This window comes from Schistocerca cancellata, chromosome 2, assembly GCF_023864275.1.
Source record: "Schistocerca cancellata isolate TAMUIC-IGC-003103 chromosome 2, iqSchCanc2.1, whole genome shotgun sequence".
Lineage (NCBI taxonomy): Eukaryota > Metazoa > Arthropoda > Insecta > Orthoptera > Acrididae > Schistocerca > Schistocerca cancellata.
In genome coordinates this window covers 380,542,489-380,558,014 of record NC_064627.1, presented here as the reverse complement: position 1 = coordinate 380,558,014, position 15,526 = coordinate 380,542,489, and the positions used below count along the sequence as shown (strand labels likewise).

Genomic DNA, 15,526 nt, shown 5'->3' with positions numbered 1-15,526 from the left:
CTGTAAGTTGACATTCACCATCAGCCGTTACAGGAGGCAGATGGCACTGCACATGCAGTCTCATGGGCCCTACACTGGTGGCTAGCACTATCTATGGGGAAACTCCGGCTTCATACTTATACACCTGGTATAAGCCCTGAGAATTACAGGCTTTATCAGTTAGTCAGTCTGTGGGTAAGTCGTTTGATCACTCAGTTCCAATTGGTCAATCAGTCTGAATAACTTACATTATCAAGAACACGAGTTAGCACAGTTTCAGGTGATAGAAATATTTTGTGTATTCCGAACTTCACAAATTCACTACTGGTTTCAGTTTTAGAAAACTCTGAGTTTCTGACTCACTTTGGAGGACTATAAGCCAGTTTTATACTTGCCTGGACTTTTTAGTCTTGATATTTTGTAACTTCAACTTATATTTCAGTTGATTGTATGGCTATAGCACTTAATTAGCAGCATTTTGTCATTTTAATTTTTGTTATTACAGATCAGTATTTTGTGTTACATGAATTATGGAGAGAAATTTTGTATGTGTTCCAAAATGCTGAATTTTATTGTACACCAATTTAATTCTGTGAACTATTAGCACAATTATATTATATGCTTACAAATTTGTAAATGACACTTAATTTCATTTCTTTTTCTTGCTGAATAAACAGCACAGTTTTCAGATTCAAATAACTTTTCAGTCAATGAATCCTCCTCACTTGTTAAAAGCAATTATTAATTTTTGCAAACTGTCTCCATGCAGTTGTCTGGTACTGAACAAAAACACCAAGGCTTAGTGTAAGCTTGCACTGTCTGCCCCTTCATGCACACTATGAACCAGTTTGATTCAAACAAGGTTGGTTGGTTGGTTTGGGGAAGGAGACCAGACAGCATAGTCATCGGTCTCATCGGATTAGGGAAGGATTGGGAAGGAAGTCGGCCGTGCCCTTTCAGAGGAACCATCCCGGCATTTGCCTGGAGTGATTTAGGGAAATCAAGGAAAACCTAAATCAGGATGGCTGGACGCGGGATTGAACCGTCGTCCTCCCGAATGCAAGTCCAGTGTCTAACCACTGTGCCACCCAGCTCGGTTTCAAACAAGGTCACACACTCTATGGATTCCTTGTGGCGGCTGGCAGAGGAATTATTTCTCAACAAATTCCCTTTAGTAAAAATGGCTCTGAGCACTATGGGACTCAATATCTGAGGTCATAAGTCCCCTAGAACTTCGAACTACTTAAACGTAACTAAACTGAGGACATCACACACATCTGTGCCTGAGGCAAGATTCGAACCTGCGACCGTAGCAGTCACGCAGTTCCAGACGGAAGCGCCTAGAACCACTCGGTCACACCGGCCAGCCTCCCTTTAGTTTAACCTACACATTAAAGGAAGCTTACGAGCATTATATAAGAATTTCCTATATGCGTAAAATTTTACCATGTTGGAATTTTACCATGTTGGCCCAATGCCATGCATGTATTCGAGAGGAGAAAAAGTATAACATTTACTTGTACTTACACGTCTGTACACATTGCTCTAACATATGATGCAACAAACTTATGATGCAGCATACTGGCACCTTACTTAGCGGTACCATATTTTGTCTTATTTGCTCTCATCGCTATCGGTACCTGTCTTCAACTTATCACTCACTCCCACCATTTTCTTCACTCTCATCCGACAGTACAGCATCCTCACTGCCATACAGAATATATGGTATGCAGCTTTTACTGTATCCCTTGATAGATTCTTATAATATGGAAGACCACGAAGCAAGATTCCACTCACAGAAGGTCTGTCTTTAGTGCAGCAAGTTTATCTTCTACTTCATCAGTTAGATGTCTCTTAAAAGCATCCAAAATTAGTATAGCTCTCTTAGCAAGCAATGCCTGAGGTCTGATTCCAAACACTAGACAAACAGTCAAGAACTAGTCGTGTTCTTATCCACCCCTTTTCCCAGCAGTGAATCACTAATTTTCTTGACGGCATAGTTTTTCTCTTCAGAACGACACAAAGAAGTAACATTGGCTGTGACAGCTAACATCATAGTTATTCTTTTTTTTCCATTCCTGGTTCCTCTTAATGGGATACCTTTTGCCCCCTTCATGTTTACTGTCATATTGCTTGGCACGTCAAAAAATTCTGGTATTTCAACAGCACTGCCAATCTGAAGAAGAGACAATGAGTGACTTTCGCAAATAGATGCTAACTAGTTTCTCGTTTAAATCTGTTGGCATTCTCTGTAGCATAGTACTTAACTGGAAAGCAAGGCCATTTCTCTGTACAGACAGACAACAGAACCCAATTTTCACATGGAATTCTCCTTGTGGCATATTTGGACCTTTGTGGTATCAAAAGGGCTTCAATTGGATTCTTTCTTGTTAGATAGGCCTACCATCTTATCTTGCACAAAGGAAAGTTTTTCCTTCGCTTGTCATACCTTAGATTCACACTTTCTATACTTTCTTGAGGCCCCTCTACCTGTTGTGGAGTAACCAGGGTTGAGAAATACATGGTTGTTTTTAAAAATCCAACCACATGGATAAAATTGGATTTTTTAATTCTTTTTCATACTGACGATTAAATAGTTCAATTTAAAGTCCTAATATTAATTCATTCAAAACACTAACCTATTTTTACTGCTACTTTATTAGTGCCTCTTTTTTGCCCTGCCAGCACTGCATACATGGAGAGAATCTTTTCCACCTTCAGGCTTTTTTGGGTCAAAAACAAGAAACAATTTAGAAGAAAAAGACCTGAGACATTAATGAAGATATATTCCTGCACTCTTCCAGACAGTAGTAAACTGTACTTCACAGTCATTGCAATTCTACAGCAAATAAGTGTTCTTTTTGAAGTGTAAATGTTATTTAGCTATGTTCTTTAAAGATTAAAACTGTGTGCCGGACCGAGACTCGAACTCGAGACCTTTGCCTTTCGCAGTCAAGTGCTCTACCAACTGAGCTACTCGAGCATGACTCACGCCCTGTCCTCACAGCTTCACTTCTGCCAGTACCTCGTCTCCTACCTTCCTAACGTAACACAAGCTCCCCTGCAGACCTTGCAGAAATAGCACTCCTGAAAGGATATTCCGGGGACATGGCTTAGCCACAGCCTTAGGAATGTTTCCAGAATGACATTTTCACTCTGCAGTGGAGTGTGCGCTCATATGAAACTTCCTGGCAGATTAAAACTGTGTGCTGGACCGAGACTCGAACTCGCCCGCGAAAGGCAAAGGTCCGAGTTTCAAAAACCGATTTTAAAAGATTACACTAGGTACCCAATACAAACCCCTACGTATTGCTCACATATGGATTGTGAGGAAAAGATTAAAATGGTTAATGAACACTTGGTGGCATTCAAACAATCATTCTTCCCATACGCCATGCGTGAATAGAACAGGAAGGAACGCTAACTACTGGTACAATGGAACATACAGTCTGCTATGTACCTCACAGTGGTTTGCAGAGTACAGATGTAGATGTGCCAGCAACTGAACTACATGTGCAATGTGCCAACACTGTCTTCACACAAACTACTGTTTGTCACAGCAATAATTTCCTAATAATTGTTAGCCCGACCATATAAAAGGGAAGTAACTGCCTTCAATACACATTAACACAAGGATATAAGATTCTTAGCTAATGAATCAGGAAATGCACAGTCACTTAAAATGTAACATGACACACAATGGTGATATGACTGCTATAGCACTATAGCAATGCAAGGTAACGATCATTTTAGGATTACTTGCTAACCTGTCTTTCTGCCGAATCAGCACTAGGAGGCTAAAATATAATGAAACATGCAGGAATTTTATGTATTAATTCAGCATTTCTTTTAGATCTCTTCTTAATGTAATGGGAGTTCAAATTTGGAACACTGAACTATCCGCAATTATCTACTGTGCAATTTTGTAATACTAAAGGGAGCATCCATTTTGAATCCAGTACGAGATTACACATGACAATTTACAATATTGGGTTTGACAAGTAATATAAATTGCATAGGAGCTTTTAAATTATGAAAGCACTTACTATCTGAGCCACTTTCAAGATGCCTGGAGTTGTCTTGATATAAGTTTTATCAAAACGAATAACTGGTGAAACAGTTGTATTTGTAACTGTTGTTGTGCCTGTTGTTGTCACATGCTGACTTGGAAATCCTGGATCAGCCATATTTTTTTAAAATTCTTCAGAAGTAATTCCAAAATTCACAACTGCAACAAAATATATTTCCAAGTGTCAAAATTATTTACAGCATACATGTAAAAAAATAAGAATATTTACAGAAATTCAATAAAGCAAAAACAGTACTCAGAAATAAAGGGAATATGAACATGTCACGTGTTTACAGGACTAACAAATGGGTAATTCCATGTCAACTCAATGCACTGCTCAATGAGCCCTACTCAAATTTGGTTCATTCAATGACCCAAGTAAGAGATGGAAAACTGCCAATCTGTAGAGATATACAACAGTTGAGAGGTGAGGTACAGGTTACCTATGTTTGGAAATTGTGAATGATTTACATGTACCTGCTTCAATACAAATGATTAATTCACATACTCATTCCAATACAGCAATGAAACCTATATCACTGAAAAACTAACGAGTACAGCTTTATACTGATGTGCAACATAATGGGTTTCTAAGAATTGTTAAATGCAAATTACTGACCTTCACCTTTCACATCACAAAATAAGACTCCTTCAATTAAAAAAAAAAAATAAATAAATAAATAAATAAATCACAAATAAAAAACTTTTGGACATGATTCCTTTATTGTTCTGTTTTCATATTCATGATAATATTCTGGAGCAATACAATATATTTGAATTATAAACTTTTACATTGAGAAACAAGTGTGTAAATTTAACAGACTTTCCAAACTTCGGTGGCCTGTAACTGTCCTCGCAATTGTCATATAGCTTTGCAAATTTGCAGTCTTTCATCTCTTAACTGGATCATAAAATGCAACAAACTTAAAAGAAATCTGAGAATAAGGTTAAAAATATTACTTTTCCATCAACATGAAATCACCCACATGTATACATAACTAAAACCACCACATATTGTACATATGTATCCAAACAAGTAATTGCTTTTGTGCCTCAAGGGAAACATACAGACACAATTGGCATAATCAATCTCCGAAATGATTGCTAAAGAATAAACAATATGTCAGCTTTCACAGCTCCAGAATTTCTACTGATCATATCAACCATTTCTCTCTGTAGATCTACATTCTCACCTATTTCACAGTTTTTTGTTCATTATCCACAGATTTTGTTTCCTGGAAAACCTGGAACGAATCCATAACAACATTCCTAAAATTATGAAATTAATTATTGCTGGAAGTAAAAGTGAATTAGCTCCAATGCAGACAGCACTCTTCAAAAGATTTTGCTAGAGACTATTTAAATTTGCCTTCACATGCTGCTGAGATCAGCCTTCCTTCTACAGATTCAAAGTCCAAATTCAACAATATCCTCCCTTGAGATTTTCTCACTACTCTTTTTTCTCTCCACTGTAATGCTAAACTCAAGAAATCCATTATCAAAACATGTCCGTAACTGTATCTTATATTTTGGATACTAGTAAATGTATCTTACAGAAAAAAAGTATTTTAACATGAACTACTCCAATTCTTGCAATTTTTTCCACTCTATTAAGGTTAGTAATGGTATACAGGATTTAATTCTGCCAGTAATCTTTCTTATTTTGAATCGGTGGTTATTTCTTTAAATAAGTAAATAAATGTATTTGTCGTCATCTGCTTCTATTACCACCATATAATATTTATAAGCATCACTAATTACTCTTTAATCTTCTAACTTTCTAATCCCACCCCAGGGAAATATCAGACGTAGCCTCAATCACTTGCCTTCAAAGCTTACTGAGCAGTAGGTGACAATGTCACACTCATCACATTTGCATTCAGTCTTGTATGGACTCTAGGAAATGAACTGAAGTTCACAGTAACAAAGCATACACTTTGACCTGCGACTTAACTGTGTTGTGTGCAACATCACGGTAGCACAGTGTATTTGAAATGGATAGTGTTTGCAGAGGGCATGTTGAAGTAGACCAATGTTTTGGCACTTTAGCATGAGATGTTTGTTTTCTAAATTGTTTGCGAGTGATTCATTGGGCTTATTGTGTGCTGTTTGTGAGAATAATAATGGGAGAGTTTGTGCCAGTTTGTTAGTTATTTTAATGTTTGGAATTATAGGCAATAGTTTTTTTTTTCTTTTCTTCGTCAGTGCAGTATGTTGCTTATGGTAGGAGATTAATAGTCTGTATGTATGTCAGTTATGCATATGACAATGAAGTTCACAAGTAGGTCCCCGAATGCTACAACGAGAGACAACACAATGACCATGATTAAATTCTTATAGTTATTCAGTTTAAATGCCAAGTGTGTGGAGTATTGTGTTTTTGATAATGTATGATACTGACCAAAGTAGCTGGATCCCAGACCATGGACCAGTATACGTGGGGATGTCTGTGGACCAATATATGGAATTCTGTCCAGAGGGGTTCCTTCTCTGCAAAGTCTAGAGTGGGCATTTGAAATATTGTGTTGACATTATTTTGGTCTCACTAGATTTGTGTCGTGTGACTGATTGGTAAGCACCTTTTTATGGTCTTTTTTTTTAATTTTAGTATGTTTGGTATGAGTATTTATGTGCACAATTGTGTATCGAAATTTGTGTGGATCCAATTTAAGATATCTTGTGGTTGTTGTTGCTTATATATGTTAGATTATGGCTGGCAGGCATCATGGAGTATGGCTTACCCACATTGATGAGGTTAGATTCTTGACACAACTACATGGACAAATTTTGGGTTTGTGATAGGGTCATTCCATATCAAATCGCCCAATAAAAAATAAATTTTACACCCACCTCCTTAGATTTTCATGAAATTTGGCTCAAATGGTTCTAATACCATCCTGACAACACCTGCAATTTTTTTTTTGCTGTATCTCAGTTTTTTATAAATTTTTAAAGTTTTTATGTTTTGCATTTTCCGAACCTTTGGAAATGGTAAATTTAATTTGTATTCAAAACTTTAAAATTTTTTATCTTAAAAACTCTTTTAGATAACATCATGAATTTTTGCAGCAAGTTTATTTATCATACATATTTGAAGATAAAAATGAAACTATTAAAATATATGAATATTTTCTATGAAAAAAGATATATATGTATTTTTTTCTTTTTAACGGGTGTTTTGTTTTATAAGAATTGCAATATCTGGAGTCTCAGACCTGATAGAATGCTCAAATTTGTTTTAATTTGCTCTTAAACATATAGGCTACTTGATAAAACAAAAATAATGGTGGCTTTTTAACATGTTTATTAATTATAGTAGATTACATTAGAATTATGTACAAAGATAGTGTACTTACGACACTTATGTATGACCCAACTTGTTGCTTGAAACATTGAATTTTTTAAAGTAATTTTGTCTTTTTAATAAACATTAATGCTGATTCAAACTGTTTTTCCACTTCATCCAAGAGCTTTCAGTTCTTTTGATACAGTCTTTTTTGAAGTAATACATTCTTCCAGTGCCCCTTGATTGAAGTGCGCCTACTACACAGACTATGTGCTCCAAAGGCACTATGCAAGAACCTTCTCTTTCAGGCCAATAAAATGATGCAGCTGGTCCTGAAGGACATAGAAATAGAATTTCTGCATCTTCTTCATCATTGAATATGGTTTTTTACCAGTCCAAAGTACCAGTTACCATCATAATTTGCAGCCACATAGCTATTTATGGATGGTTCAACACGAACCCAATCAGAAGAAGAATGGAAAGAAAAGACAAAGGAGGGTTTTACACTATCTGTAGTCCTAATTTCAAGGTTGTTTGTTGGAAGTGGTTTGAACTTATGAAAACTTCTTGTTCCAGGAATGGTTTGGGTATGCTGAAAAATGTTTTTCTAGTTTTAACCGTAGCAAATCAGCTTTTTTGTCAATAAAGTGAAAATGAATGTTTTCAATATTTTTTCACAAAACTTGTACACACTGATTGCTGTCATTACTTGTTCTTCGTCTGAAAGCTGTAAACGGGCTTTCCTTAAAATTCTTTTAATAGTTCCTCCTAGGCCATCACAAATTGACTTCCCATGACTTGTTGCAAAAAAAGTGTGTTGGGCCTTCAAATTAAAGTCTCTCAAGTGTTCAGTCAGATTTTTAAAACTGTTTCTATTTTTGTACTGCCCAGCACAACCATCTGTAAAGTAGTGAACTGAGTCAATGTCAGTATAATGTAATGACAGCCACTTTGTAATTTCTTTTTGTACAAAGTTGGTCATCACTAATAAAACAGTGGTTGGAAACAAAAACATTGTTTTCCTCATTTCTTAGAAAAACTCCAACTGGGTTTAGAGTACAACCACCTCTATTCCAGTAGTAACTTTGGATCTCATTTTGTATAACAAAGGAATAATTTTCACTTAAATCCATCACAACAATTGCTGTTTTGGGTGGTGGGTCTTCTTTCAAACTTTTAAAGGCTGCTGATTGGGATTTTGCTATAAACGAGTGCGGGGTGAGCTTTTTCAATGACCTAACAAATAAAGAAATGTAGTCTTCAACACTGATAGACTGTTTGATCATTTCTGCTCTGTCTGTGTTAACCCACTGACTGATTACAATTTCTTCTTCTAAATCATAATCATCACTTAGTTTTTCAGTTAAATACTTAGTGCAGTATTTGCAGGACAGCTGTCGCAATGATGCAGCATGCAGTTTTGGTTTTCCGTGTTGCACACAAGCATCTTAGTTAGGTCTTTATAAGATTCTTCAATTTTCACAGCATCCAGTAATAGTTTAACATTCTGGTGGATACTGCATACACATACAGTGTGTGTGTCTGCAGCACCAGCAAGGATAATTCTGGTGGATACTACATACACATACAGTGTGTGTCTGCAGCACCAGCAAGGATACACCATTTAGGTCTCAAGAAACAAAATTTTGAAAATCCTACTTCTACCTCGGGATTCTCCCATTTGAAAGAATAATGGAGTTCTCTCAAGTTACACAAAATGAATCTTCTTTGCATGTACACATTTTTTTGAACACTTACTTTGTCTTTTGTTCCAGGTAGCACTCTGGAACTTTCATCCTTTTCATGAAAATCTGTTACAAGTCGTACTGTATTTTCAGAAAGAGTTTTACCTTTTTTCGGACCAGGAGTTTCCAAAATACCCTTTTCAGATTTTAGCTTTCTAGCTTGTCGCACCATGTGCTCACTTACATTAAATTCTTTCATGACTATTTCGGCTCCAAGAATCTGGAGCCAAAGTCAGAATCTTGATTTTTCTAGACCTCCCAACAGATGAAATCTTCTCTTTCATAAGAGAAATCATTACATCAAAATCCTTTGCTTTCTCAACCACACTTGTATCTTCTTCGTCATCATCAGAACTTGGTGCATCATATTTTAATGCTTTTTGAAACAGGCTTCTTTGTAGTCTTTTCAATACTGCTAACCTTCCTTTTAAAATAAGGCCCTTTACTTTGTCCTGACAAGCCATGAAGGTTTATCTGTGTTAAACCTAAATTATCAAGAGCAATGTTTGTTTGTACGAGGGATTCATTTCTGGATTCCAATAATTCTAATTCAACCATGACTTCATCATCTGTTTCACTTTCATTGACTTCAACTCTTGATTTTTCCTCACAAAAGTTACGGCATGTTGAGCAAAGCTTTTGTCCACGTTTTATGCTAATATTTCTTGTCAGTAATTGTTTAGAAAGATCCAAGCCTACACTTCTCAACAATTTTTTGATGGGCTTTTTGTGTTTTTTTAGTGGGTCTACACATGTTGTTTGATACTTTTCAAAAACATTTAAAAAGTTGTAGCTGTGGTGTGAACATATATTCTTAAATTCACACAGATTAATTGCAGATCGTAAGTGGATCAAATCTTTTTCTTCCTCACTCAATTCAGATACCAGTTGTAACTTTTTTGAAGGTGTGTAGGTTGTTTGGAAACAGTCAGATTTTTTAAATAACCCTATGCTACAGGTTTGAATATCTGACATACTGATTTCACTTTTGGTCTGAATACTGTTCTGGTTACTTTTATAGGATATTGGAAAAGAATCTCTGTAAACTAAGTAACAGTACTTACTGAAAGTTCGAATAAACTTAATAACATACTATCCAAGCACTATTTAACACTGTAATAATTTTTTACTTCAAAACACAGGAGTAACAAAACAAAATCCAAGCATACATTGTTACTCCAAGAAGACAAAAACTTTTTTCCGGTGTCTAAGTTACTTGGTACTTTTTATTTTTAAAATATAATTAATATTATATTAAAAACTTGATAACTATTAAACAGGTTAAAAAGCCAACATAATTTTTCTTTTATCTAATAGCCTATACAATTAAGAGTATTTTAAAACAAATTTGAGCTTTCTATCAGGTCTGAGACTCTAGATATTGCAGTTTTTGTAAAACTAAACATCCGTTAGCTAAAAAAAAACTTGCAAATTTTTTTCATTTGGAAGATTTTAATATATCTTTATGGTAATTTTTTTAACATTTAGGTATAATACACAAACTTATTCCAAAATTTCATACTGATATCTTGAGCATTCTTTAATATACAAATTTTTTTAGTCGTGAGGACACGTTTAAGAATGCCAAATCTAAAAACTTTATATATATATAAGAGATAGAGCAAAAAAAATTTTTACAAGTTCTTTCAGGATGATAAAAGAAGTAATTGTACCAAGTTTCATCGAAATCTGGCATGGTTGGTGTCAAGGCCTGGGTGACTTGACATGGAATGACCCGATACTGTAGACTTTGTTTTAACTATGTAAGTCAAGTGAAATTTCTGATACTCTTTGTTTTAATTGTGGGTTTTTGATTACTGAGGATTCTGTTTGCTTCATTTTTACATTAGCATGTTTTGGAATGTCTCCGTTATTAGGATTGTCAAATATTTAGTTTGTTCCCACCCAAAATCATTGGTTTCAACTTATTTCTGGGATTCATTATTTTCTGTATTATTTGTGTCTGTGTAATGAGAGTTGTCGTGGTCGCCAAGCTGTATAAGCTTGAAATAGAGGTATCCACTGTCCTGACAACATGGGTCACAACCAACCACTGGTACTGCAAACTTCAATTTTACCAACTCAAGATATTCAAAATTATATCATGCAAGCCACCAGATGTGTAACTTTGGGAGTACTAAAGAGGAGTAACAAGTGGAATTCAGCACCTAAGAAAGATATAATGTGCCACAAAGTCTGCAAAACTGTAAAATGTTTGCTTACAAATTTGATCTTGGCATTTCCTGTTTTATGAGAACAATCAAAACAATAGTATTTGAAATGCTCAGATATCTCATAAACAAGTAACCACCTGACCACACTCCTCTTTCCCATAACTTATATAAGCACATACACTATCGAAGAACTTTATTACTACCAGGGAGAGAGAGGCTGATCACCGTAAGTACCTGGAATCATGTTACTTGTTGTCTACAGCTTTATCCAAGGCTGTTGGATGTGAACATTACAAATGAAGAGGTCCACAGACATTCAATTAATTTAGATATTGGGAATTTTAAAGCCAGGGATGTACTTTGAAGTCTATACCATGATTTCCCAGGCATATTTAGGTACTTGTAGCCAAATAGCAACACACATTACCTCCCCAGTGAAGACACTCATACATAGATCACTATAAGGAAGAATTTAAAATTCATCGAAAGATCTATCCTCATCAAGAAGTTACTCTATGCAGTGCCACAAATATTCCATACACATGAATACCAACAATGTAGGAAAAGATTAATATTAACCATAAAAAAAGACCTGTTAAGCAGCAGACACAAAAGACACTATCTAAGAACTTTATTACTACCAGGGAAAGAGACTGTTCTCCACAAGCATCTGGAATTGTGTTCCATGTTGTCTACGGACAGCAGTTGGAAGTGTTAATTGTGTGTCTGCAACTTGACGTGTCTTCTTTATGGTACGTAGAAATCTGTACTTTCCTACATTTTTGATATTCCTACCTGGAGAGTCCACACACATGAATGCTATTCCTTCATTGTCTCACATTCCTTTAGTAAAGGCTGAAAGTGTATGTGTATCATATTTGAACTAAGACACTTCCCATAGAAGTAGGAGACAAGACTTCAACAACAATCCACTTCAACACACACTAGGAAGCTCTGCAATTTGCTGTCCTTTAATGATTTTTTTTTAAAAAGAACTTTACACCAAACAGCCAAACTGGAGATTGCATTCTTCACCGTGCAGTGTTTAGATAGCAAACTGTTCCACTGTATGTTTGCTGGCCTTCGCACTCCAACATAGTCAACATCTCTCTCAAATATTGGTGAGATGAGGAGCTCAGCTGCTCAATTTCCTTCTTTTAGGACCCCCGCCCCCTCTCTTTAGCTCAAAAGCCACTGACTGTCTTCCACAACTTGGTTATACCATTTTCTCTGTACATTACTGCAATGAGCAACTTGCCAGTCAACTTCATGGGACACATGTAATGAGCTACGAGCCTTACATACAACCAGGAGATGGGTGTAATACTGTAAGTCTACATTATTCATTTATTTAAAGTTTTGACTGGCACATGCAGTTATCTGTTATTGGGTCATTAATATCTTTCAGCCAAGACAAGGAGCATAAACTAAGACAGCCATGATAGATTGAATCTTTTACAATTCCGCACCCACCTTAAGGGTAAAAATTGAAAGAAGTTGAACATATGTGTACTTTCACAGTCTAAAAGCTAAACAAGTGAAGAGTTGATGGATGGTAGCTATTGTTTTGCAGAGTTTGGTACTGTGGCACTGTACATAAATACTGCTCATGAATCAAACATAAAACCTAACCTGTCAAAAGGTAAACAAATAAAATTGATGGCATATGTAGTGATATACAACAACCCAATAAGCATCATTTCAGAATTGATTCTCTTACACAGTACTGCACAAATTTCTGACATCGTTAAATCAATTACATATGGTACTGCTGTGGTGCTGTCTAGGGTTATGGTTTACTTTTCGCGCATTTCACGACTGACTTACGTAATGGCTAGTTCTATTTCAAGGGCTTCTTCGAGATTTGAAAGCTGTTCACTTGTTACTTCTCCAATTTCTTATGTGCCATGATGTTTTCATTTGGACACGGTGGCGTTTCTATTAATCTATGAGAACCAAACACACGAAAGGCTACTTCAGGATTTCAGAATTTGGTAGTAACATGTTTTATACCCCAGGCCTGGACCGTGCATCGAACTAATATGGATACAAAACCTGGTAAAAATTACCTATCGGACCTCGGTGCTTTTCTCGCAGTTTTTGTGCGGTATATGTACATAACGCGCACCAAATACTCGTCAGATGCAATATAAGTTTTCTGAATTTATTTTGCAATTTTAGTTTGTACGGAAAGTGTATTAAATATGGCAAAGTGCGTTTAAATATTCTATGATCTTAAGCAAAGGGCTACGCTAGTGGTCAACCTGTTGCGATTACCTTTACTTGGCATTCACGTTCATTGGCTTCGCCAACTCACAACCAAATTATTTTTCGCCCTAGCCTAGACCACGGGCTACAGTAACGATCAGTCTGTCACCACAATCAAGATTTAACCTAGATCTAACACTCAAGTCGAAAGCCTGCATACACCTACTTAAGAGAAACGCTTCTAGAAAACGTATAATTAAATGATATATATGTTAACTTACTGACTAATATTGAGCCCGATCTATCAAAACATTCAATGGTATGGTGAGTTAAACAAGAGCTACATGGTTGATGAGGATAAAACTAGGGCGTCTGAAAGTTACGTGTAGCAAACATTATCTAGGTCACTCTGTGTGAAAGTGTACGTAAATTACGGCATAACTTACTATTTGAACACAGCGAATAAACAGAGAGGACTGTCCTATTAGTAACGGAAGGTTTCAGCTTGCAGATCGATTGTTTCCCTCCCACGAAGACAGTACACACAACGCCCACTGCGCATCACCACTCAAAATAGGTGACGCCTACCAAACGACATCGAACCAGTGAAGTACGAAAGATATAAACAAACCAGCGACTCTTGATGGCTCACACAACTTTACCACGGACAGAGTAACTTCATGCGTCCCATAGAAGTAAAACTTGATTTGTGTGCACCTTTTTTAACAATAAAGAGAGTACGAAATTGACACCACGCTTTTCGTCCTATGATGTTGAGAAAACTTGGGTGAAATTTTACGGGCTTCTGTATTTGGCAGAGTCAGCCGAGAACATGAAAATGGCATGTATAAAAATTGAGAAAGAGGGCTGAATCGAAAACAGAAATACGTTAACCGCAAGAAATAAAATATACATGAAAAAGTCGGAAAAAAACAATTTAAGAAGAAACTTTCTTGAGGAAAGACGTTTTCCTGCATTGGCTGTTTTTATTTTTAAGATAATCATTTTATTTCGTGATTAAGCTATTGGCTAATTTCGCCCTCTTGGGCATTTTCAAGCTACCTCTGTTACTTACATCACAGCAAAAAAAACTATCATCATATTTCATGATTAAGCTATTGGCTAATTTCGCCCCCTTGGGCATTTTCAAGCTATCTCTGTTACTTACATCAAAGCAAAAAAGAAAAAAAAAGAAACTGTCATCATATACAGTCTCATAGTCTACACAGCTTTGTGGAGGAAGCACCATCCAATGACATCCTTAATCACAGTTTGTTATGAACGTGACTGTTAAGGGCACAACTATCTCAGATTCCGTCTGAAAAAAAAAAGATACTTCTATGGGTTTTGTCATTGTTCCAGTGTATAACACATTAAAATACGTTAGTGTTACGTTACAAGTAAAACTACATATCAGATCTTGCTTCCACCTCAAATATTGTAACTGTAATTTTATTAATCCTGTAGATCATACATTGTGTGCAGAGAAGCACATGATGATATAGAACAAGTCAAAAAAGGAGGTGAGATGATACATGGTTTAAATGAATATGGCAGTGTTCTTATAACGATACAGATGCTCATATAATACATGTGTTATGCCAGGAAACTGAAAAGTGTATGGGTGGATACTTTGTGAAAGGTTCAAAATTGCACACTATTTTCAAATAAGTTCACATTATTAAGGGAAAGAAACTTATAAACAAATAACATGCAAATTCAAAAGTACCATATCCATTGAAAAATCTGTTACTAAAGTAAAACAGTCAATGTGACACACTTCTATATTAAGATGTTCAGGTTCACATACAAAGTACAGAACATGGACAGAACAAATTTTTATGTTTCAAGGCATTCATCTATAGTATAACAACACTTTTGCAATAAATATTTATGGACATCAGTTTTAAATTTGAAACTGTATTTTACTGTTTTAATGCTATTATGTAGCTTATTGTATAGTCTTTTTCCTGTTTGCAGAGGTCTATTCTGTTTTAGTGTTGTGTATGCCATATCGCTATAACAATTCTGCCTGGGTGAAGTATACATTTTTAGTGCCTGTTTC

The 15,526-nt window shown here is 35.8% G+C and overlaps 1 protein-coding gene across 1 annotated transcript in view; it reads right to left on the bottom strand.

Annotated features, from left to right (window-relative positions):
• Window positions 1–14,075, bottom strand: part of LOC126161780 (CKLF-like MARVEL transmembrane domain-containing protein 8) — a 45,339-nt gene extending 31,264 nt beyond the window's left edge. The window contains exons 1-2 of the mRNA XM_049917849.1: window positions 13,908–14,075; window positions 4,026–4,207 (exon numbers count right to left, since the gene is read on the bottom strand). Coding sequence (XP_049773806.1) covers window positions 4,026–4,166 — 141 coding nt within the window. The 5' untranslated portion in view covers window positions 4,167–4,207; window positions 13,908–14,075. The remainder of the gene's footprint in view (window positions 1–4,025; window positions 4,208–13,907) is intronic.
• Window positions 14,076–15,526: the final 1,451 nt, after the last annotated feature.